The sequence below is a fragment of the Rousettus aegyptiacus genome, unplaced genomic scaffold (assembly GCF_014176215.1).
Source record: "Rousettus aegyptiacus isolate mRouAeg1 unplaced genomic scaffold, mRouAeg1.p scaffold_m13_p_7, whole genome shotgun sequence".
In the NCBI taxonomy this organism is placed as follows: domain Eukaryota; kingdom Metazoa; phylum Chordata; class Mammalia; order Chiroptera; family Pteropodidae; genus Rousettus; species Rousettus aegyptiacus.
The window spans coordinates 102,498,064-102,524,568 of NW_023416310.1; the positions used below are offsets into that span (position 1 = coordinate 102,498,064).

The following is a 26,505-nucleotide window of genomic DNA, read 5'->3' on the forward strand; positions in this document are numbered from 1 at the left end:
ATGCAGGGGGGACACTGGTACCTCTTCTGGGTTAACAGGCCTGTGACTCTTTCAGAGTGACCCCAACACCCCTGTAAAATAACTGTGCTCTGTTCGATCGCTAGCTGACCAGTCCCAGGTTCTCCACTCACCTTAGCTGGCCCCCATGGATGGAGGCCCAACCTTCTTACAGACACATTTCTTGAAGGTGACTGGCACAGGCTCTGTTGGTAGGCCCTGGCAGGTAAGCTCCTCCTGGCACAACCAGAGCACAGGGACTGTTCCGTGGCAGGACTCCAGAGTAAGGCCCTTGTTTCCTCCCCATCGAGGCCCCACGCCTCGTACAATCAAGGTCTCCTCTGAAGACTCTGACCCCTTTCGAACCCTCATCACCACCCCACATATACACCAACACACATGTGCAAAAGCACCCACCACACGCCCTGATGGCAACTGTTACTAGCATACCCTGGGCTATGCCTTGTTCTTTAAACAGCGACGTATCTATCAGTCCTGACACTGGCATTTATGGGGCCATAGCCCACGCTCTGCTATTGTTAAAACCCTGAAAGCAGGGCCAGTACAGGGACAAGGTTCCTACATTGAAGAACTGCGCCAGGACAACGCAGGAGAATGAGTACAGAAAAGGAGCAGCTTCTTGGCACCCGATGTGCTGTGCCTTGATTATTCAGAATGGAGGTCTCTTGACAAGTTAACAGGAGTTTAGCTAAGAGGGTTCTTACCTCTGGAGAACAGTTTTTATTGAAAACATGCAAACACACACACATACACACTCACTCACTCTTCATTATGAAATTAAGGAAACCATTCCTTTGAGTGTAAGACAGGTTTCTTTTATTAATTTTTCCTAAACTTGTCTCATGTTTACTGAACGTTTTTCTTAGTGTAAGAACGTAACCTGGAGCTTTAACAAACCAATTTGGATAATGCAACCTGGATAAATGCTTGTCTGCACATAAATCATCAATTCACACTGTCTGGCCTGGCCTCCATGTAATCCAATTGGTCTTAGAGCCTGCTTAAACAGAGAGCAAGCAGACCACATCATCTTATTTCTAGTTTAAACTTTAAACTTCAAATTCACACCCATCCCAACTCCCATACCCACCCCCACCCCCCCACACACACAAAAATTATTTGAGAAGAAATGGCCATTGAGGACTGAGTCAGTTGCATAAGAATTGGCTTACTCCTGCAGCAAGCACTCCAAAGTAGCTATTGGCCTCACAGCAGGCCAGTCGGAACTCTTGAAGCACGACAGGTAGAGAATGGATAGAGAATGCTCTAGGAACAGGGCCAATTCCTGGTGCCGTTAGGCGTCCGTGCATGCTTACGCACCAACATAAATATACTTCTGCCTTCCTTCTAAGCAATGTTTCTCTATAGCACTCAAATTTTTTAGTGCAGAGCTGGGACAGAAACGTACTTTATATACGCAAGGTATAATATTTCTAATGACATAGGCCAAAATTAACAGAGAAGCACTCTGTTATACAGAATAACAATTATTACAGAGATCTAAAATGTAACCAACAGAGCTTGTAACAGTTTCTAAGGCAGGTGCCAGCTCTGGCCTCTAACACAGGTGTTTCTTGGCGTTTCCAGAATGCCACTCCTATCAACAGTTACAGGCAATGCTTTGGACACCGCCCTTCTTTGACACTCATTTCAGACTCATCCAGGACAACCCAGTGTCTTAGTTTTTTTGTATCATCTGTCAGCTATTTAACACATACAAATTGGCAGATTCATGACAGATATTAACACTTAACACACAAGTGACTGTGAATGAGCTAAGAAAAACTTTTAACTCTTGTCCTAGGACGTCTAGCTATACCTAAAATTTACACAGAACATCTCTCACCTCAATAAGCAGGCCAGGATACAAATCTTTACACTGTAATAATAATCGATTAATTTCTCAGTTAAACGTATTATGCCTATATCCGACAACACATCTACCCCAAAGAGAAAGTTAATTAGACTTTTATGCTTGGAATATTAGTGAAACACACTTTCAGGAACATACTCTTTCAGGATGAGCCTCCAGGCCTAAAATCCTCAGTTAACAACTCCTCTAGGTGAAGGGGGTCTATTCTCATGGGAGCATGTGGAATTGGTAATGGGAGCTCCTTACTGCAGGAGGGGACAGGAAAAGGTGGGGGAGGGACAGTTGATGTGGAAAAGTGAGGTGTGAAGAAGCTGGGGCACACCTTTGTTATTCTGTGTTAATCCATGCCAGGCCATGCTCTAGCCCTCAGGAAGAGAGGAAGACCCCACCCCCATCCCCACACCAGGTGGGGAGACTTTGTGTCAATCTCCACAACAGATTTTTGAAGCACAATTAGAGTTCCTGCCATATTATGTCATAACAAAAAGTCTGCTTGATAGCTAGTTATAGTTTTTGCTATAGCCTTTCCAAAACAAACTTATCTTTGTATAAGCATGATTTAAACATAAAAGTAGTGAAGCGTAAGCTCAGTAAGACTAACTGGGCTTCTAAATAGTACCATTATGAAAAAGATACAATGCACTTAATTTCTGTATCTAACTATTTAGAAGTCAAAATGCTCCATACAGTACCTATCCCTCCCCGCAAATCCCCTAAAAACTGACTAAGAAATGTCCAGTATTTGATTGCTCTAGTAGATATTTAGAACAAAGTTGACAACTTAAAGCTTTATAATAGTCTGTTTTAATATAAACAATTGTTGGAATCAATCAATGTCCATTTCAGGAAGCTTCTTGTCTGAATCCGAAGGCACAGCTGTTTCTGTACCCTGCTCAGCAGCCTGAGGGCCTGGGCTGTCTCCTTCTCCATCCACTGGTCCATTCTGCTCTGCATTTTTTTGATCCTCTTTTGGGGGTTCCACTTTGGGTTTGGGCTTTGAAATTATAGGGCTACAGATACTCGTCAGCTCCTAAAATAGTACAAGAGAAAACTGGTTTCTTATAAAATAACAAATTCTACATGACACATGAAACCCAAGTCCACCTTCTCCTACCCAATGCCCAAGCCAGAAGCTAAAATGCAATAATGAAGTTACCTCCTAAATGTCCCGTTAAGAACTATTAATAATAAAAAACAAGCCTGACAAGAAAAGACTATTTAAAGCTGTAAAATACCTTAATTTTAGCTTCGATCTCCTTTGCCTTGACAACTGGATCCATGGTCAGACTCTGCTTGTTCTGCAGATTCAGTTTCTTGTTCATCCACTCCATGGCCTCATTTGTGCTTTTTTCTACCTTCACCACATCAGCAGCATCCAAATGGTCATACTGGTCCTCCTGCAACCAACAGCCAACCAGACAGTGTCAAAGGATGACACTCTCCCTACCCAAGTATCATCTAGTACTTCACGATCTTTCAGGAAGTTACAATCGTTCTAAAAATAGAGCACATTTAGCCTCACCATCTAAATAGACATTCAATCCCTTAAAAATTCAAGAAAGAAAAAGTAACCCCAGTTTTTAAAACATTTGGAAATAAATTTAAAGGTCAAAAACATATTAAAGATGGCAATAAAAAGGCTTTGACAGTATAAATAAGCTTTACACAAAATCTTATGAAGAAAATTTCACAACTCAAAAAAATAATGCTATTAGATATAGGAGCTGATGTTTAGGCATGCTCATTAGGAACCAAAATAATAATAAATACAATTTAAAGGAGGCCTTTCAGAAGCAAAATTAAAACACATACTCTCTCAATTTATCTTTCTTATTTCTTACACAGACAATACATTGAGAACCCAGACCATAGCAGAGTGGTTGAGAACCCGATCTGACTCTAGAGTCAGATCTCAGGCCGAGGCCCAACTCCCTCAACAGCAGTAACTGTGAGTATTACTTTAAGGACAATGAGGCTTAAAGATATTAGAAGCTATCTATAAATGTCGATACTACCAGCTACTTCATATGGGTACTGTGAGGATCTAATGAGATAATGTATTTATGAAGTATGTATCATATAGTGCTCGACAACTGATAGGTAGTTTACTGTTAAGAAAAAATCGCATCTGCGTAACAAGCCAAGTTACAGGCCTATGTGTTCTCAGAAAAACCAGGATGGAGCAGACTAAGTCACTGATGAAGCATTTCACAGCAAGAAAAGGAAATGGAACCGCATTGCTCAATTCTAGATTCCACCTATTAGACAGAAGCAGCAAATCCCAGGGTTCTTGATAAAAGTCAATAAAATACACAAAAAGAAAACAATATTATTAAATAACAGTAACGAGAACAAGAGAAAAACTATGTAAATGTCTCGAAACTTAACTTTACCAAAACAATAATAGGGAAGAGGGGAAAAAAAGATACCTTGTTTTTGAAAGAGCTGATTACTTTCATATACTGTTGGATTTGTTTCCCTAGTTCTTCAAATAATTTTGGTCTTTCTTCAGATTCCTGGAATCTTATCTTAATAGGTTGACCTAGAGTCTTAACAGAAGAGAGAATATACATATTCTTTACAGGGCAGCTTAAACTATCATAGTATTATTTCTACTATTACTAAGATTGATTATGGATTAAAGTACCTTTAGTCTCCATGTGCTATATATAAAAAGTTAAATATTTTTTCCCCAGCCTACTGAAACATATACTCAGACTAGATATGAAAATATACTATACTTCAGCCCTGTGCCATGTGGGGCCACTTCAACTTATCACCTAAACCCTAATTCTCAATACACAGAAGGGAGACAAGAAAATACTAGGTGCCTCCTGAGAGTAATACACAATGCTGAAAATGAAGTACTGTTGCCAAAACAATTTTTTAACCTGAATCTGACAACGCCTCTAGATCTAACCATCAATTTCCTAGATATTATTAAGCACCGTAGAGATGAAAATCAACAAAATCCTACAGGACAGATGATCTAGTTTTTTTTAACAACTAAGAAAGGGGGGAGAAACAATGCAATAACTACAGACACAGTTTTAAGAGACTTATCAACAAATGTATTGACTTTATTTGGATCCTGAGTCAAAAGAACTAAAATATAATTGATGAAACAACTGGAACTTGAAAACTGAATATATGGTGATTTTAATAGTGATGTTAAGGAACTTCTTTTAGTATGATAATGGTAGAGCTTAAGGTGGCATTTCCTTTTAAATATATATTGCTTTAAATATATTGTTTTAAATACCACAGGACTTGCTTCAAATAAGAGTGGGAAGGAACAGAAATCAAAGAAAACTGGCCATAAGTTGACAACAGTTGAAGCTATTCTTCTAATTTCATGTAGTTTGACATCTCCTATAATAAAATGTAAAACAAATAAATGGACTCAGCGGGAAGGATCTCACTGGAAGGTCTTGTTATTCTGTCAGAATGACAGGAAACTGTAGGCTCTGTTCCTGAGCAGTGCACCACTCCAGGTTAGTTCCTAGTCCCCTTTGACAAGAAACTAAGTGATTCAGAGAATCGTGGAAAGTTTCTGTGCACTTGCACAAGACCTCAACTTTGAATAGTTCTCTGTGCTTTTAACCCTAAGGTTTAACGATCAGATTCTTTAAACACAAAACCAGCAGTTCTGCTTTATTTGTATATACAACCCTGACCCAGCTACATACGTGCCTTTAGAAGAGAACTATCTTGCTAGTAGTCTTTGTATCTCTTGACACCAAGAATGCCCTCAATTTCCAATTCACTGAATATTTAAGTCTAAATTCTTTTGTTACTGAGGCTCTAGAAGTAATATAATGAACCTAAGTGATAAAGCGTATAGTTCTTCAATCACTTGCAGCCTGTCTTCACTACTTGACATAAGAATTCCTCCCAATTCTGATATGCTCTCCTTGGAAACTATAACATGCATTTGGAACACTTCTGCTTTCAAGAGTCACTTACTTTTAACTCAGCCAATTTATCGACATAAACTTGCTTTGGCTGGTCTTCTCCATCCTCATACAACCAATTTTCAGTATCTTCTAGTTTCAAGGTAAAACTGTTACGATCCTGAAGATGAAGACAATATGGTAATTAGGTCAATCAAAAATCAGTTGATTCGTCAATGGAGTCACAGGTGCAGACCATGATGTATCTGGATTTGCTTGAAAACATGAGGGGGGAGAGAGGGAATATAGAAAACAAAACTGGCCAAATGTTGTTTTGCTTGTTAGGTATGGGGGATTTTATTATTCTCTCTGCTATAAGGGACATTTGGGTGTGTTTGAAAATTTCGGAATTAAAAACTGCATTTAAAAATAAGTTAAAGTAAACCATGAAGGGAAAGTGAGCTGCTTTAAGAAAGATACTAGATAAATAATAGCATGCGAAGGTATCAAAAAGTGATACACAAAGACTAACTTTAAGAAACATTCCACTCATATTTGGAAACTATTCCCCCAAAAAAGTACATTTTAATCATTTTACTATATACTTACAGATGCACACTTCCCTTCTAACACATTTAAGGATGCTCACAGAACACACATAATAGGTAGGCACACTGTGGGATATACTTACATCTTCACTCACAAACTTCTCATATTCGCCACCAAGCTTGTCTCTCATTTCATATACGTATTCTTCCACTGCATTCTTAGCATCATTCCTCTCCTTCTCCAGCTTATCCTGCATAATCATCTTACCCTGAGAACAGTGAAAAATCAGACATTTAGACAACTGAGACAATTTCTTCTTAAGTATTAAATAACAATCATAAAAGTAGGGAATGCTTCTTTCCCAAATCCTTTTAGTTCCGCAAATCATCCAAGAAAGCGCTGGAAGTACAAGTCCTCAGTAAATGAAGATCAAGTGAGAATTTTGGGGGTATGCTTAGAAAAAAAAAAAAATTAAGGAAAGAACTTTAAGAAACTATTAGCTCAAAGGTGTTATTCTCTGCCTTATTATTATTCCTATGGAATACCAAAAAGAATCAAATTTATTCATATAGTGTAAATGCTAAATGCCCTATAACACAAAAACTATTCTAAGATCCAATGCATATATGGTAAGAAACCTCACAGACGACAAGTAATTCAATATACTCCAACATCCCCAACCTTATTTTATATCACTCACCGTAACAAGAGTTACTTACTGACTGGCTACAGAAGGCGCTAATCAACAAAACAATACTATCATTAATGCTATGTGGTTTCTCCTGCCATCAGCTTCCAGGACCCACCACCTCAAACATTCCCACCTCTAGTGAAATTTACTCATACACCCAAACATGAACACCTCCCCTAGCAAAGCCATAATGTTAAAGATTTCATAATAGACCTTCTCACAATGTAGATGCAGTATTGCCACGAAAGAATTTGGCATTACAAGGGATTTATGAAACTTGCCCTTGCAATACCCAAAAATCTAAAATTATTTTTTCTCAAGCTGAAAACAACTAAAAATGTGTAATGGTCACTAGACACAGAGTTTAAACACTATCACATTAATTTATTAGCTTATTATTCTATAAGACTTGAAATAACCACCTCATTTTCAATGTACAAGTTGAGCATCTCTCTGTCTATCTGCCATAATAGCTGATTCTCAATTGGCAGGTCCACGGTACTGGTCTTCACTTTTGCCTTCTTGGCTTGAGGTGGTTGATCCATTTTTTTGTCCTTGGATCCAGCTTGAGAGGTCTAAAATAACAGAAATCATTAAAGACAAACGATCTTAAACTTCCAAATGGCTCATATTTCAAAAGCTGTTTTTGCTTTTTTATTAACTTTGTTTTCTGATGATCTAAATAACCTAGGACTAATTCTTATAGTATCTGCAAAATTAAAAATATAAATAATTATAAAAGTAGTCGAATCCATAGAGAAAGTAATGGTGGTTTCCAGGAGCCAGGGGGACTAAGGGTGAGAAAATAGGGAGCTGTTTAATGAGTATAGAGTTTCAGTTTGGCAAGATGAAAAGTTCTGGAGGCTAGTTGCATCACAACGTGAATATATTTAACATTACTAAACTGTTACACTAACGCAACAACCTCCCATAATCCCACAATCAATATATAGTCACTATTAACTCTTCTCTAATATTCTTCCAATCTTATCTAAACATATAGACATGCAAAAGAAATCAGTGGGGAGAAGGTATAAAATTTTTGGATCAGAAATATTATCGATATGATTTCCAGAATGTTTGTACCCACTTACATTCTCACAAGGAATGAGAGAATCCATAATACTGCACCCTGGCCACAAACAGGAATTTGTTTACCATCATGTCACTATTATTTTCTTTGGGTCAAGAACCCTTTTTTCACACACTTATAGACCATACTTATTTTTTGAAATTGCTTAGTCATATTTCATCCATCATTCTTTTAGTCCCCGAAGTGACTGACTCTTCAATTTTTTCCTAATTTTTTCTAATTTTACATTATTTATCTACACATTTTTATTATTGAATCTTTCCATCTTTTCCTGTGATTACTTTCATTGCTTTTATGCTTTGAAAGCCCTTCCTGGTCTACAGATTATTTAGTTGTTTTAATTTTCAAATTCATTTGGAATTCAATTTGCTCTGTGACATAAGGCAAGATTTCAAAGCCATTCCCCACCTCCTATCCAAGTAACAAGCCAATTGCTAAAATTTATGTATCACTCGTATTTCATTTCCCTTTGAAACAGCACATACTGTGAAAAGTGCCAGTTCCCAAGCCACCTCATGGAAGAAGTCTCAGTAATAACCACCCTGAAACTTCCCAGAGCTCCTTGGCATTTGGGGAGGTGGCAGGTGGCACTTCTCCTCTCTTCTCCTCCCCCACCTTCCTCAAATACATAGGAGAATGCACACTTCACTCTTCCACTGCCCCAACCCAGCCAACAAAATGAGGGAAAAAGGCCTGTAGCAGACTAAACCATCTGTGACCATAATTTCCTCTATTATTTTCTTTTTTACAATTCTTTATGCAGCTAAAGTAAATTAAAATTTATTAACTGATATGAAAATTGATAAAAGACTTAAGCCACCTCATCAAGGCTTTGCCAAACTTTTTTAAATGCCACAATCAGAAACACCAAAGGTTAGATTATACATTACAATGTAATAAACAGCGTGGAAAACAAAGTGTTTACAATGCTGACAACAAATTTAAAGATGAAAACTCAAAAATTAGAATAAACAAGTATATTATATATTCATTTAAATAAATGAGTAAATATATTACGTTATTTGTGAAATGTTTAAATACATTATTATTTAAAACGATAACTTTTAACTAAAGGACAAGTTTTCGAGAGCTGACAAAATTTGAAAGAATTATCTAGTTGTTTATCAGTAAAGAACAGGCGGGATAACTATCAACAGCCATTCAGAATCCGGCATGAACCAATTACCAGACTAATAAAACTAGAGCTTTCTTCTCGTATACTGACCAGCATAAAGTTTAAAGACCATCTCACCACAGGTACTCTCAAACATACTACAAAATTTTCCTTAAAAACTATTCAAATACAGGAGAAATTCCTAATAACTACTCTCTCCCAGACACAGTAAAAACATGGCCAAAACCCATGTATGTGAAGAGACTCTAACTCATCCTCTGAAATACAATTTATACCTCCATTTCTTCAGACTCTGCCTTATTTTCTGCAGGCGTCTGCTGCTGTTGCTCTTCAACATGTGGTTCCTCTTGGTCCACTTGCATCTTCTGAAAAACAGGTCACATCAAATTCTAAATGAGTTAATACCAAAGACTAAGCAACCTTCATGACACAGTGGCAAAATCACATGGTACTGTATTCTAGCCAAATTCCCAGCCATCAGAAGACCTAGCTTAGGTACCAGCTATGATACAAGTATTAACCTGGAATGGAGATACTTTCCTCTCTGGACCTGTTACCACATCCGTACAATGGAGATAACACCTGCCCTGCTCTACCTGTATATAAATAGTGACTACGGAATTGTTTTATAAATCATTAAGCACTCACAGTACGCAGTGTGGCAATATTTAACACGCAATCTGAAGATAGCATGAGTTTCTCTACATTTCTGCACGAGTAAATTTCTCTAAAAAATCTTAACTTTTCAAAGTTTTTAAATCAGCCTTTTCATTCTCAAAAGTACAACCATGGCATGTATTAGAAGAGGTGAATACCCTGAGAGTTCTGTTAAAAGACTCAATAATGAAAAAGAAGAGAGAAGTTTGTGGAGACCCTCAATCAGTGGTTTTCAATGCCTACAGCACAAGAGAATGACCTCAAAGGCTTTTAAAACAACTGATCCCTGGGCCCTCACCCAGATCAACTTGAATATCTGGGGATGAGACCCAGACATTTGTAGCTTTATAAAACCAGACATTTGTAGCTTTATAAAACCTTGATCTCGATGCACAATAAAGACGAGACTCATTGCATGATTCCAACAAATGAGTGTAAAATCCAGTCTACTTGTGAAAACAATCAACTGAGACTCAAGATTCTTTAGTAATCAGGAAGAATTAAAAATTCAAACTGAGAAGTGCATGGTCTAAAGGAGGGAGTCACTTATGTTCCGTTTCTATATAAATTCTGTGTAAAAACTTTCTGTTAAGTTCACCCATACTGGCAGCGGGGGGGGGGGGGGGGGGGGGGGCGTTGCCTGCAAACCCACACTCAACAGCTCTGTCACAATGTTCCTCTCTTCATCCAGTTTATGTGCTAGAATTTCTAGACAAGTCACCTCTGGGCACTGTAAATGGTATAAAATGTCCAAATTACCTCTTCCTCCTTTGCATTCTGATCTGTCTCCATCGGCTCCTCATTCTCTTCGAACTTGTGCACTTCCACTAGAGACGCACTGGACACACTGAAAATGCCATGGACATTTACTCGAACCTTGACTTTCACTTTTGAACTGGAGCCATCAGACTGAGGAGTGACTTTCTGAACTGAAAACTGAGCTAGGGAGAGATGAAAGACAGAAGAGAACAAACCACCTGAGAGGAGGAATGCAAACATGAGTATACGCGCCCAGATAGCTAGTTATGCCCACTTCTGAATGACAGGTCAGTAACATGACACCTCAAATAGGTAAAGTGGATGCGCTTAGAATCTTACTAAATCATCAAATTTCTCCTCTTTCACATATAGTCAAACTCTCATCTTGTCCCAATTAAGGACTCAAACATCTCCTTACCACTCCAAACATTTCTTCCTTCAGTCTCGTATTCCAAATCACCTTCACACGTTACTGCCAGATAAAATCCTAAAACAATTTTGTCACATCTACTGAAAAAAAACCCACTATGGAGTGTTTTTGTCATTTATCAAGAAATTGCCATTTCTAGATTCGATTACTAAACCAATGTTTTACTTGTTTTTTAATTCACAAACTTTTTTTTTTTACTAAATGAGAAAAACAGTAGGTTAGCTTTCCACAGCTTCTAAGCGCCATTCAGGATATTCCTAATACTTACCCATGTATTTAGATCCTGTTAAGCATCATATAACTCTGCTTTCTTTCTCCTCAACTGGTACTGTTTCCAGACTGTAAGTTTCTTGGAGTCTATGAAGACTCTAGACAATATGGTTCCATAATTTATGATACTGATATCACAATTTCCTAATCATTTTCTGTGTACATCTTATAAGTATGTTAGGGTCAAAATTGAATTTAACACCTTTTACAATCTAGTACCACATTATGTACACGGTATACCTACAACATGCATTAACCAAGAAATACTGCCCCAACAATAGGAAATCCAATTAAATACTGGCCATCCTACCAGTTCTGAATCTGGTAACAAAAATAGAAGAGGGTTTTTTTTTGGTAATCTAAAATATCCAAATTTCAGAATATTGTACCTGTTCTGCTTATCCCAGTTCTCCCAGGTATGTATGTGTGTATATATGTATGTGTGTATGTGTGTATATATATTCCCCCACACACACCCCTCAATTCTCGACTCTTTACTTACCTATAGCAGGATCTGGATAAGGCAAATCCTGAGGAGATCTATAATAGGCCTCAAGAGTGAAAGGTTCCTTTCTATAAAATGTGAGTACTTTAGAGAAAGGGGCAGCATGATTTTTTGAAAAGACTTCACAGTCACTGAACAGAAAAAAAAGACAAAAAACACAAATTTAGGATATTCCTAACACTTTTTCTCATGTAGTCTAGGTTCATAATTATTATATACCTTTAGTTACTCTTCTCAACTGACATAATTTCCAGATTATAACAGTTTCCAAAAACAATATACACACACACACACATCAGTTTTTTAAAAAGGAATATATTTCAATCAACACACAAAAAAAGACACCAATTATTTCAGCAGAATAAAGTATAGGAAACTAAATAAGGACACAAGTTTATTCTGATGACTAAAGTAAGTAATCACTTTGCTTCATGTACTATAACAAAATGTTACAGATTTGTATAAGTTGAATAAGAGAGCAACGTTTTACACAGACTTAACACTGAATTAACTTTAAGTATTAAAAAGATCAAGAAATGCTATTATTACCTTGACCCTTCTTCAGCTGGAGAATTCCATCTCAGAGATATTGGATATGGTACTACATCAGTGATAGAAAATTCTCTGACTTTGAATGCAGGTGATAAGATTGCACACTAGAATAATAATTTTTGAAAATTCCATTTGATGAGTATAAACATTATGAACTGATATTAGCAGAGCTATAAAAATTAGACTTCAGAAGAACATCAAAAGTTTTTAAATATTTACATTAATAATTTAATGGTGTCTGAATAAGCTTTATAAACTTCTATCATTTGTCAAACTACCTATATAAGCTAGCTGTTCCTTGTCATTTTCCATTAACCTCAACCTTTATTTGGTGTACAATGCCACTTCGTAACTATACAATAGATAACATGCCAAAGTCTAGTAATATTTCAGGCTTACCTATATCTCTAGTAAATTAATTCATCTTATTAAATGTTATAGCGTATAATTCCATATATAAATGCCACCTCTGATATTCATTTTAAAATAGAAGTTTCAGAATCTTACCAGAGATCACCCTGCGCTAACCCCAGGTTATCAGATACATGAAACCAATGCAGTCTTGTTACAATGACCTATAAGTGGAAAAAAGCTCACCTGCAATGCACAGCCTCGAGTGACAGCTTCGTCGGCATTTAGTGTTGTACTGAGCTCTTTACCAAAAAATTTGCTGATCTTCTCTTTTACTGCAGGGATTCGTGTTGCACCACCAACTATCTCCACCGCATAGATATCTTCTTTCTTTAACTCTATTTTAAATGAGTAGACATTTAGAATTTAAAATCTCTAAATTAGTATTTTACAGTAAAATAAAAGAGCAATATACCTTATCACAACAAAATACCTCACAGATGTTTAACAAACCCCACCACTCCTTCACACCCTAAACCAGCGTGTGTGCAAAAGCGTTTGTTCACACGCACACAAGCATGACATCTAGAAACACGTAGGTATGTTTAGAGGCTCAAAATAATGAGGGCAGGGTGGCACAATAATCCTGGGATTTAGGAGGTGAAGGCCAGAAACACTCAATGTCCTATAATTTCTGAAAGAATCCCATACAAGGAACTGTTAAAACGTGAATAGTAAAGTCAGCCACAAGGAAGTAAAGAGGGCGTGAAAGAAAGGAGGTGTTCAGATGCACATCTAGCCATTCCAGCCCTCTGCCCAGGGCTTAAGCATAGACCACAATGTGACACAGGCACACTCTCCTCGTATCAGAAGGGAAGAAAGTACACACCACGGCTCTGTTGTCACTCATAAAACACCTCTTACTAGCACCTGGTTTCCCGGTCACATTTTATGTAATAAACATGGACAATTTGTTAAGAAGGGCTATTTTAAAGAAACAGGCTGTCCCAGTGTGGAAAGAACATGCGCGTTTGAAACAATCACTGTGATTTAAGAGCTGAGCCTATCAAGCTGACAGTACTTTTAACACTCTGAAATAGTTAGCAACCAACCCCACAGTGGATTCTAGGTAAACTTTTCTCAAGGTTTAGGGAAAATTAGTAATATATTCTTAAATCAAACTTCTACCTTTTATTCTATAATAAAACAGCAAATTAAAGTGCAAATGTGGTCATCATATCCTCCCTTTGCTCTATTTGTCATTCAGCAAAAAGATTTCATTGACAGAAAAGCCCACAAGACTACTAAAGCAGCACTGCAACACAATTTTTACCACGACGAAAAGTTTATATCCACCTTTGAGCCTGAACCATGTTTCTTGGGAAAATGTTTAGATTTCCCTACACACCATTACCAAAAGATTACTAAGGAAAAAGGGCACTCCAGAAGGAACATACAAAGCTTAATATAGCACTGAAGTAGTTCGTACAATAAAAATCTGTATAACTGAAAAAAAAGTCCGAAACATTTCCAAAGAGTATGAGATACACAGACAATTCAATCACATAAATACTTACTGGCTTGTTCCAAAACACTACGAAGTGGTGGCTCCACTCTAGATAAGAGATCATCACACATCTCCAGAAATTTACCTCTATGAAAAAAAGAACACCAAAAGTTAAATTACATTCATTACTTGTATATGGAAAGGATAGCTAAAAAGACCAGTATTAACAAGTATTGGCAAGGATGTAGAGAAACTGGATCTCTCACACATTCCTCATGGGACTATAAAATGATTTGGCCACTCTGGAAAAGAGTTTGACAATTCCTCAAAATCTGAACATAGAGTTAGCTACAATATGACCCATCAATTCTACTTGAGGTATATACGGAAGAGAATTAAAAACATGACTAAACAAAAATTTGTATATGAATGTTCACAGTAGCATTATTTGTAAACAGTCAAAAAAAGTAGGGGGAAAAAACCCTAAAGTCCACCAAGTGTATTCAGCAACAGAAATGAATGAATACAATAAAAGAGGCTGTCACATGTTGGAACATGGAAGAACTTTGGAAACATCAGGCTAGGTAAAATTCAATCAAAAAAGAACATGTTTGACTACATTTAGATGAAATGTTCAAAATAGGTAAATCTAAAGATGCAGAGAGTAAACTGAAGGCTGCCTAGGGCTGGGGGAGGAAACAGGGAAAATAACTAATGGATATAGCTAAACAGAATTACTACCGAACCCAGCAATTCCACTCCTCTGTATTTACTCAGAAAAAGTAAAAGCAAGATACTCAAATATTTGTTCATGAATTTCATAGTAGCAATATTCATGATAGGTAAAAGGTAAAAACCACCCAAACATCCATCAACTGAGGAATGGATAAATAAAATGTGGTATATCCATACAAATGGAATATTATTTGCCATAAAAAGCAATGAAGTACTAACACATGCTACAATGTGGATGAACCTAAACCATATTAACTGAAAGAAGTTAAATCATGATTCTCTGTATAGAAAACCCTAAAGATTCCACAAGAACACTACTAGAAACAATAAGCAAATACCGTAAAGTCTCTGGATACAAAATCAATGTTCGAAAATCCATAGTGTTCCTATACTCTAATAACGAAATGTAAGAAAAAGTGGAAAAAATAATTCCTTTGCAATTTCAACAAAAAGAATAAAATACCTAGGAATAAATATAACGAAACAAATGAAGGACCTATATAATGCAAACTATAAGACCCTATTAAAAGAAATTGAAGTAGATACAAAGAAATGGAAAGATATCCATGTTCTTGGATTGGAAGAATCAACATAGTTAAAATGACTATATTACCTAAAGCATTATACAGATTTAATGCAATCCTCATCAAAATCCCATCGGTATTTTTAAAGAAATAGAACAAAAAATCATCAGATTTGTATGGAAGCACAAAAGACCCCAAAGTGCCAAAGCCATCCTGAGAAAAAAGAACAAGGCTAGAGGCATCACTCTGCCCGACTTCAAATTATACTACAAAGTGACAGTAAGCAAAACAGCATGGTACCGGCAGAAAAACCAGACACACAGACCAGTGGAACAGAATCGAGAGTCCAGAAATAAACCCACATTTATCTGGGCAAAAACATTTTGACAAAAACGTCAAAAATGTACAGTGGAGAAAGGAAAGCCTCTTCAATAAATGGTGTTGGGAAAACTGGAAAGCCACCTGCAAAAGAACGAAACTAGACTGTCGTCTATCACCACACACCAAAATTAACTCAAAATGGATTAAGGACATGAATATAAGACCTGAAACAATAAAATGCATGGAAACATAAGAACTAAAGTCAAGAATCTTGAGCTTAAAGAGGATTTTATGAATTTGATCTCAAAGGCAAAGGAAACAAAAACTAAAATAAATGAATGGGACTACAGCAAACAAAAAAGCTTCTGCTCTGCAAAGAAATTGTCAATGAGGTAAAGAGACAACCATCCGAATGGGAAAATATATATATTTGAAAGGAACACCTCCGATAAGGGCCTATTATCCAAAATATACAAAGAGCTCATACGACTCAGTAACAACAAAAACCAAATGATCCAATCAAAAAATGGGCAGAGGACCTGAACAGACACTTCTCCCTAGAGGACAGACAAATGGCCAACAAATACATGAAAAGATGCTCAACATCGCTATTAGGGAAATACAAATCAAAACCACAATGAGGTACCATCTCACACCTGTTAGAATGGCTATACTCAACAGATCAAGTAATAACAAATGTTGGAGGGGATGTGGAGAAATAGGAACACTCATACACTGCTGGTAGGACTGTAAATTGGTATGGCCACTATGGAAACAATATGGAGGTTTGTCAAAAAACGAAGAATTGACCTACCATGTGATCCAGCAATCCTTCTACTGGGTATTTACCCTAAAGACTTGGAAACTCATGTTCAAAAAGATATTTGCACACTGATGTTCATAACAGCATTATTCACAGAGGCCAAGTGTCCTACTATAGATGATTGGCTAAATAAGCTGTGGTACATAAATACAATGGAATATTACTGAGTCATAAGAAGAGATGAAAATACTCCCATTTGCAACAACATGGTCCTTGAAATAATCACACTAAGCAAAATAAGCCAGACAGAAAAGGTTGAAAATCACATGACATCACATAAATGGGATATAAGCCTAAAAGCAACAAATGAACAGGACAAAGAAAAAGAGACTCATGGACATGGACAATGGTGGTTACCAGAAGGGAGGGGGGAAGGAGAAAATAAAAAAATAAAATGTTAAAAAAAATTATGCATATATAGTATGAAAAAATAAATTGGCATTAAAAAAAGCTAAACCAAAAAAAAAAGGGGGGGGGGCCAAACACGTATTTATAAAAAATATTCAGAACAGGTAAATCAATTGAGATAAAAGTAGACTAGTGGTCGCCAAGGGACAGAGGTAAGGAAAAACGAGAAGTCCCTGCTTAATGGGTCTGAGCTTTTACTTTGGGATGATGAATGTATTTTGTCACTAGATAGAGGTGGTCATGGTACAACACTATGAATGTATTATATGCCATAGAGTTGTTCACTTTAAAAATGGTAAAATTTTACCTCAACTTTTTTAAAAAATGTAATTAGAAGAAATTCTACAATATCAGAAATAAACATCTGGTTTCATTAGTTTAAAAAAAAAAAGTCTGCTAATGAGCATTAAAGACTAAATGAAGGCTACGAAATAGAGAAAATAACAGCAATGTGCCCTTACGATGTAGATACAGGACAACTTTTTCAAAACAGCAGCACACAAGCTAATTAACTGTTTTCAGTTTTTCAAAAGTATAAGAAGTATTTATTTGGCTCTCATAATCACATAACATTCCACTAACAATTTCTGAAACACGTACTGATACACTCCTACACCCCAAACTCCCTATAAAACATACCAATACACCTCTACACCCCAACCCCCCTAGTCCAATACACATACAAAACTGCTACATAATAAAAATGAAAACCATCTCTTTCAAGCAGGGGAGAAAGATTACTACAAATTTGATCACTGCACAATAATTCTAGCAGATGTGAAGCAATTTAAATTCCACCTCGATTTTTTGAGGGAAGCGCAGGCCACACTTCCCCAAACAAGCCAGCAGCCCTGCCTAAATTCTACCAATGTAGTTCACATCCTAAAGAATATCTCACTTACCATCCAAGCAACCCAACCAAACAACGGTAACATTATGGGTGAGTCTGAGGCCAACTATGAAACATCAATTATCCAGACTCTTGTAGCACTGTACAAAAAGAGCTGTTGTCCTCCAGTGATCCTGAACTATCCCAAAATACCAATTTATGAATCAATGACTAAATCAAATTCAACGTAATTCTGCATAAAGCACTTTGCCCTGATTTTATGAAAACTGGTAATCATGTATAATTCATGTACATGTAAAGAACTACTGAATTTCTGAAATAGTCAATTAGAGCAAAAGCATCGGTCTACATTACTAAAATAACCAACCCAATGTTCACATAAAAAGCAAGGTCCTGAATGGTCTCTAATTTTTACCTATAAAACTGAAGTTATCATATACCAACCAAGATGATTTCAACAATTAGCTAATTAAGGCTAAGTGGAGAAAAATGATAGTTCAGTTTGACATAAAAATATTAATATAGTTACCTATTCATAGTTCCAGATACATCAACGTCATTCATAAAACATTCAATGCTCAAAGGAAGGTCGGAAGCGTTTGCACTCATCAATTTCTTGAGTTTCTCACACTCTTGAGACAGTCGTAATAATGCACGGATTTTGGACTTTATATCTAGCTTATATTTCTTTCCAAATTCTTCACAGAAGTGATTTACTAACACCTCATCAAATTTTCTGCCTCCCAGTGTTGTGTCAAATGCAGTGGCCAGAACCTTAGAAAAAAGATAATTAATTCAAAAATAAACCAATTATTTTAAATTGTTATCATGAGATATATTTAACTGATAAACTCTAATAAAAAGGGGGAAGATATTAAGGTTCAAACAGGGCAACATGCATGTGTCATTTAATCAGTTATGACCACTGTGAAAACAGGCACTGTAATCCCCAATTTACAGATGATGCTACAAACCTAGAAAGATCAGATAATCAGCAGATCAGAGCTAGTAAGTGGCAGAAGCAGAATTTAAAACCCCATCTCCTAAATTTCAAACTCTAATGCCCCTCTACCAATCTGATTCCAAACAGCAAATTTCAATCCAAATTCAAATATACGAACATGTCATGTACCCAGTTCTAGCCTTACTGCTATGAAAATAATACCAAAGGCCTACCTAGCTCAATGCAATTTACTACCAGGAAAGATGCTAAAGCCTTTACTCCCAGTGATTTGTTTCTATTTAACATAGAAGTCTAATTAGCTTGGGTTATTATCCATTTTCCAAATTTCTGGCAGATTCAAAGCTAACTACATCTAACCAGATTCAATAAGAAAAAACAGGTTAAATCAGTGATATCCTTATAAAGGAATAAAATCAGTAAAAACAATCTCTTCAAAGAATGTTAAATGCCATGGGGAAATTTTCTAAGTATGCTAACTGAAGAAAAAGAGAACACAATTGAATATTAATGTGATTCCAATTTTGTTTTCTTAAAAGACTAGAATGAAACACAACAAACTTAATAGTAAGAATATGAATATTTTTTCTTTACACATAAATGTTTTCCAAGTTTGAGAATGTTTTTATGATGAGTATTTTTATAATTAAATTTTAACTATAATTGGAAAACTGACAAGAGACAGCTGACAATGAAGGGCAATTTACCAAAAAAAAAAAAAAAAAAAGCGGTGGCCACTAAGATATTTCACTTTACCCAAAACCAAGGCTAAATTATGACTAGTATCTTCTGTTTAAAGGTGAAAACACAGAATTTTAGAAATAATTCTATTAGTAATCAAAGTAAAGTTTAAACACTGAGAAGAATTACACTTGATCCAGTACTTATGTCTGTTAAGATCACAAACTTCTAATTTCTCAATCATACCAAAGAATTTAAAAAAAAAAAAAAAAAAAAAAAAAACTAGAAACAATATAAACCAGAATATGAAGTACAAGCAAAGTAAGTTTTCAGAGAAACATGACTGTAACAAATAGTCTCAAAATGCCCTCCAAACTTAACAAATACTTATTTTGAGATCTAGTCCCCTCCCCACCGCTCCCCAATTTGAGGGAAAAAGCCAATTTCGACCTTGGCACCAAGAACACTGATAATACAACCCAAATAATTAAACACTCAAAAAAATCCTTGGTTCTTAAGCATATTCTAGATAAAAATCACCACACTAGAGAACTGATTTTAAACTCCACTGTGGAACCACCAAAGTCACCGTGACCGTGATCATCTGGCCCCTCTTCGCCTTTAATGCCGCTAGACTTCTCTGTGGACAAAGCTGCTTTCTTCAGTGCTCTAAACTTTTCAGAAATCTAAACTACGCCTCCTATGCAAGTTCTAGCCCCTCTACCCTTGCCCCAGGACACTCAAAGCCTGAAGAAGAGAGTACTTTTACCATCATCTTCTCAGTCCTCAGCATAAAATGTCAGGAACTACATGCTAAAGAAGCCTCCTAATAAGCCTGCAGGGATGCATTATTTTCCCCACATTACAGATTAATGAAAATAAAGCTCAGGAATCTTGAGTTTTTCGCTCAGGGCCTATGTTTTTAACTTCACATCATGCCAACTCTTAATAAATTACTTTGGGCTTGAAACTTCCAACCCATCCCTACATACCTACTTTCTAGTTTAGATGGCTCACAGCAAGTTTCTATTAATGAAGCAAAATTTGTTAACCAATTATTTAAATTGTCTCTCACAAATTCCTAATTACCATATACTTGTAATACATGCTTACAGAAAAAAAATACTTACTTTAAGTTTTCCTTTATTAAATGCACATACAGAAACTTGATAAGAAGAATGCCCCATGTCTATGAAAACTACATTTCTTGGTTTCTCTTCTAAGGCAGGAAGATCTTGCTTATAGATTCCATACGCAAGAGCAACTACATAAGAAAAAAATTAAGTTCAACATACCTAGGTAGTAAACTTAAAATCCATTTAAGTAAGAAAAAACAGATTTTATTCATAGTGAATAGAGCTATATCACATACTATGTTTCAGAAAGAATCAAATTCTTTATAAGCTTTGCATAATTTATTCATGAAGAACATAAACTTCAAAGAGTTAAATGCTAGTATTCACTTAGGGTTCCTTTACATTTCCAATTCCAATGATTTTGGCAATTGTTCCCAAACCACTTTCCAAACATACTTTCCTGGATTCCTTCCACCCTTGTGCCATCTCAACATTCCCACATATCCGGTCCCTAAGATGTCACTTTACATCCCATTCCTGACTCCACCAGTCCACAAGTCGTAGAAAAGGCCAATTCTCAAACCAAATCACTGCTCCAGGTAGACAACAAATGCTTGCCTTTCCAAAGAATCATGTCACTACACACCATCGTAACTGCTGTAACAGTTACCAAAAATACTATGACACATAGGTGGTAAGCACTCCAAGCAAAATAAATAACAAAACTCTAGGGTTTTAAGATTTCAGTCTTCAAGATTATGAAAGTCAAAAATTGTAGTTAATAGCCCCTAACCTGCAGTAGTTTCATTCATTAGTCGCAGGCAATTGAGACCAGCAATCTGTGTTGCATCCATCACTGACCGTCTTTCTGCATCAGTATAGAAACAAGGAACCTACAAAAAAATTTTTGAAAGTTTACTGTATTATGAAGAGTCTTCATTTAAGATGCACCTGCCAAAAACAGTACAATCCAGAAACGCCCTCAAATACCTTCAGCAATTTATTCTATATGTGATCAAGGAAGTATTTCAAATCAGTAGGGGAAAGTAAGAAAATTCAATAAGTAGTGTTGGGACAAATAGATAGCCGCCATACAGAAAAAAAGAGTTGCATCCCTACTGAACACCTTATACGAAAATATAGTTTAAAGACTTAATGTAAAAAAAAAAAAAAAAAAAAAAAATCAAGAGTACCAGAACAAAAGGGAATTTTACCATCAGAGTAGGAAAGCATTCCTAAACATAACACAAAACCCAGAAGAAAAAAGGAGGTGAGGTGAATAACATTTGGCTCCTAAAAAATTCTAATGACCAAATGGGGAAAAATATTTACAACTCACACCATAAAAGTGCAAAGAGCTAATTAATCTAATACACGAAGAACTACAAATCAAAAATCATAAACTCAAAATAAAATGAACAAAGAACAGGAACATTTCACAAAAAAGGAAATACAAAATAGCTCTTAAATTTTAAAATTACATACACTTTGATACCATTATTTACCTGTTAGAATTAGCTATAATACACTAATAAGCTGTGCTGGTGTGGCTGTGGTCAAATAAGTCCTCTTATTCATGGCTGGCGGTAGTATAAATCAGTACAAATTCTTTATAGGGCAATTAAAGAATAGCTGTTCAAATTACAAATACAGTGGTCTCCCCTTATCCATGGGTAGGGAGTAGAGACAGGGGTGTTCCAAGACCCCAGTGGATGCCTAAAACCACAGACAGTACCAAACCCTGCATATACTGTTTTTTTCCTATAAGTACATACCTGTGATAAAGTTGAATTTATAAATTATGTGCAATAAGAGATTAACAATATTACAATTAGAATAATATGCTGTAATAAAGGTATGAACTATATATACGGTGTGGATATACTGGACAAAGGGATGATTCACAATCTGGGAAGGACAGAGCAGGACTGAGAACAGCATGCAACTTATGAATTGTTTATTTCTGGAATTTTCCATTTAACATATTCGGAACATGGTTCACTGTAACTGAAACAGCAGAAAGAAAAATGGCTAATGATGGAAGACTACTACATACATACCCTTTTTCTCAGCAACTGAACTTCTGGGAATTTAACTGATAAATCCCACAGATTTAGCATATAAGAGGAAAATGGTATTCCATTTTCTCACTGCTGCATTCTTTACAATAAAAAAAAAAACTAAACTGGACATCAACAAAGAGACTAGTTAAATAAGTACACACACACAAATGGGACCTTGCAGCCACTATAAGGAACAATGCACTTCTTTATTGCTATGGAACAAATTACAAGATAAATTGTCCAAAATTTGTTAAAAGAAAAATGAAAGTAAAAAAGGACCTGTATATATTTGTTTTCAGTACATAAAAACCTCTGGAAAGATATTAACACAGTGGTCAAACTGGTAACCTTGGAAAGAAAAAACTTACTAGGTAGCAGAGGATGTTGAAGCTTTCCATCCACCCTCCTTTTTACACATTTGATTTTGGACACTGGAAATATTGTTTCTTAAAATACTGAGTTTGTGTTTTAACAATAATTTATAAATAAAGCAAAATACACCCAGGCTCCATTTACACAGCAATCAGATATATCATTAGTACTGAGAACAGACGACTGTGTAGAAGAGTTCACACAGAGGCCAGACTGCTGCCCCAGAAAGGTCGCAGGCAAGTTTGCCCTTCCCTAGCATCTAGGAACTTGAATGATAAACAGTTTCCTAAGTTGACAGAAAAATTTCCCTAAATGTTGAGTGACTCACTGTGCCTGACTGTGCAATGTAGTTTATGCTGAACACCTACTTTCCTTCTGGGAGTCTGGAATTTGGGTACATGCCAGGGTACCTACATGACTGACCCCCAATAGAAACCCTGGAGTCCTAAGCTACAGGCAGCACTTCCCTGGTGTATGGCATTTCACACATGTTGTCAAAACTTGCTGCTGGAGAATTAAGTACAGCCACCCTGACTTCATTAAAGGGGACTCTTGGAAGCTTCTGCCTGGTTTCCTCCAGACCTTGTCCATGTACCTTTTCCCTTTGTTGATCTTGCTTTGTATCCTTTCCCTATAATAAATCTCAGCTAATAGGAAAGCTATATGCAAACACCCATGAATTCTCCTAGCAAATCACTGAAACTCAGTGCAGTCTTGAGGACTCGCAACAAATGACGTAACACATTACTTTTTAACTTGATCTCAAAAGCTGGAAAAGCCACTCAGGCATTCCATTATTTTATATAAATTTTACTTCTATACCAAACACAATGTGGGATCTATGTTAAAGGCACTAGACTAGATGGGGAAACGAGGGCGAATCTGACAAATCGATAGAGAGCTTGGGAAGGACAGAAAGCATCTTAGAAAATACAATGCCGTATTGAATCTGTAAGAAAAGTGGCATTTTTATTCTTTGCATCCCCAGAATGTGGCACCACAGCCATAACCCAATTCTTCCTGACAAATGTTTGGTTCTGCTTTACTAGCTATAGCGAGCCATGAGCTGATTCTACCAAATAAAGGACTATGGGGTAAAAAAGGGACCTAACAGTCCCTGCTTTGTCCATCAATGCACCAACATTAAGACAAGAGGCCACAGAGATAAAATATCAGATAAAGAATGAGAAGATTGGGTGGCAAAGCCAATACAGCTGCCCAAATTTCAACAGTTGCTAAGGACTCTACCATACTACAAGTACAAAGCTACAAACAGCCAGGCTTCCATCTAGATGGGGATATGAAAAAGGCAAAATGAAATCTATTGCTGCCTGGCCTTTCGTGCTAAAATCAACAGCAAAGATACAGAGATAAAAATGAAGAAAAAGACAGCATTTCTCATTGAAAGTATTCAACTAATTTAGCAAATGAGTGGCTACCAGACGCTATGCTAGGTACTGGAAAAAATCCAGGAAGAAGTCGGCTTTGAGATGAGCCTTTCCTTATATAGGCCAAATAACGAGGAGGGGGGACCCGGCCTGAACGGGGCAGTGGAACAGCCCTTTATGCTCTTCCTGCTCCGGACCACCTTCATGAGCTGTGTGGCATCCGAGAGCCCTCGGATGCCAGACAACCACTCAGGCCTATCCAGCCACACTCCAAATTACTCCACGGCCTTCAGCCAAGTGGCCAGAGCAGACGCTGGAGCCAGCTCCGAGCAAAGTGAAGCCTCCATATGCTCACCTCTCGGATTTACGCAGTGAGCCAGCCCTCTACTTCTGACTGCAGCCCCACCAGGACAGCCCAACTCTACCTGTATTCTGTACTCACTTCTACCCTGCCAGACTCTGTCCCCTTCCTCCCTAGGACCTCAAAATCAGGCTGGTATTCGGGCCCTGAGCCTGGGGCACCCAGGGTCACTCCTTCCCTTGGGGCCATCTGGGTCTCCCTCTCCAGCTCTGGTTTGGGGGCACTGCTTATGGAGGGACAGGGTCCTGCTGGATGCCCTGCCCAGCAACTGTTGGGTGTGTCCGAAGTGAAGGACTGGCTTGGCTGCATGTCTTCTGCAAGACTACAACCCCTCCCAGCACCCCAATTTGTGTGGCCGAGCTCAGCCTGCCCCTTTTGTGACAAATGGAAGTCTTTTCTGATAAAAGACTCAATAAACAGCACTGGACATACATATGTACACACGCACATACATACATACATAAGCAGGCCAAATAACAAAGGAAGTACACAAAAACTAGAGGGCAAAAAAGAAAATTCAAGAAAATGAAGACTAGTTTGATAAATTCTTAAAATAATCATATAACCTAAGGCAAAAATATGTATGTCATTTGCAGTTAAAATGCAAATGCTTCTTCATGCAAGTCCCCAATAATGTGTAGGAATTGAACTCACCGAAATAACACAATCCACAACAGGCTTTTTAAGAACACTTTCTGCTGTCTCCTTCAATTTGGACAAAAGCATGGCAGTCACTTGCTCCGTGGTAAAATTTCGTTCTTCTTCCATATACTTCACCTGCAATAAAACAAAAGAATCTTAGATTTATTGTATTTCCTTATGTGTTTAGAGCCTAAAATAAGCACTGTTTCACATCACCAATGGAATATTATCTCAAGAAAGAATTAAAGAAAAAGAGTCTTAAAAAGCAAAAATAACGTGAAGGTTATTTTTAGCTTTATAATATATCTGTCAAACTTCCTACGTGAAGATGAGAACCACTATGAAAACAATACGTTGTGACAACCAATAAAACTTAAGACCATTGATCGATGTAAAAGCAAACTGGTGTAGCTCACCATGAACCACACCACCCCTCCATAATGGGTTCTGGTGGTGGGAACTACTTTACCCTCTGACATACTACATGTTTTACTTTGTTGACTCAGTTGACTTTATTATCATCTCCCCAATTAGGATCCAATCTGAGCTGAGGACATGGTTTTAGTCAGCTTTATTCAGTGCCACAGCCCTAGCACTTGACAGAGATGACACAATAAATACTTGGTGAATTAAAGAAAAAATGATGAACAAAGTTCGAGATATCCTGCCCTGAACAGAAGTCTACAACTTTGACAAGAGTTGCAAACTTTAAATGTTTAAAGGCTGGCTAGGATAAGCCCTATCCCACATGTACCCATACCCCTCAACTACAATCCGCACCAGAAAAATGTCACTTCTTCTAAGCTGCTGTTCCAATTCAGCTTGAAAGCCACCTTCCTCTCCTCACCTTCTCACTCCCCAGCCCAACCATAAATTTATTCTGGTTTACAATCTAACAGTTTCTCAGTTTACTGCCTGATAAAGATGGAAAAATATCCCTCCCAGTGAGCCTCCTTCTAAGCTGTCTCTTCTTCCCCGCTATCTGTCTAATCTTAGCCAACTTCTCCACCCTTGAAT

At 37.0% G+C, this 26,505-nt stretch overlaps 1 protein-coding gene across 1 annotated transcript in view; it reads right to left on the reverse strand.

The window, feature by feature from the left end:
• Positions 1-811: 811 nt before the first annotated feature.
• HSPA4 (heat shock protein family A (Hsp70) member 4) overlaps positions 812-26,505 on the reverse strand; it is a 38,032-nt gene continuing 12,338 nt past the window's right edge. The window contains exons 4-19 of the mRNA XM_016118417.2: positions 25,501-25,623; positions 21,456-21,555; positions 20,717-20,850; positions 18,474-18,718; positions 14,354-14,430; positions 13,023-13,174; positions 12,423-12,529; positions 11,871-12,004; positions 10,669-10,850; positions 9,528-9,617; positions 7,447-7,599; positions 6,476-6,601; positions 5,858-5,965; positions 4,321-4,440; positions 3,127-3,288; positions 812-2,921 (exon numbers count right to left, since the gene is read on the reverse strand). Coding sequence (XP_015973903.1) covers positions 2,718-2,921; positions 3,127-3,288; positions 4,321-4,440; positions 5,858-5,965; positions 6,476-6,601; positions 7,447-7,599; positions 9,528-9,617; positions 10,669-10,850; positions 11,871-12,004; positions 12,423-12,529; positions 13,023-13,174; positions 14,354-14,430; positions 18,474-18,718; positions 20,717-20,850; positions 21,456-21,555; positions 25,501-25,623 — 2,217 coding nt within the window. The 3' untranslated portion in view covers positions 812-2,717. The remainder of the gene's footprint in view (positions 2,922-3,126; positions 3,289-4,320; positions 4,441-5,857; positions 5,966-6,475; positions 6,602-7,446; positions 7,600-9,527; positions 9,618-10,668; positions 10,851-11,870; positions 12,005-12,422; positions 12,530-13,022; positions 13,175-14,353; positions 14,431-18,473; positions 18,719-20,716; positions 20,851-21,455; positions 21,556-25,500; positions 25,624-26,505) is intronic.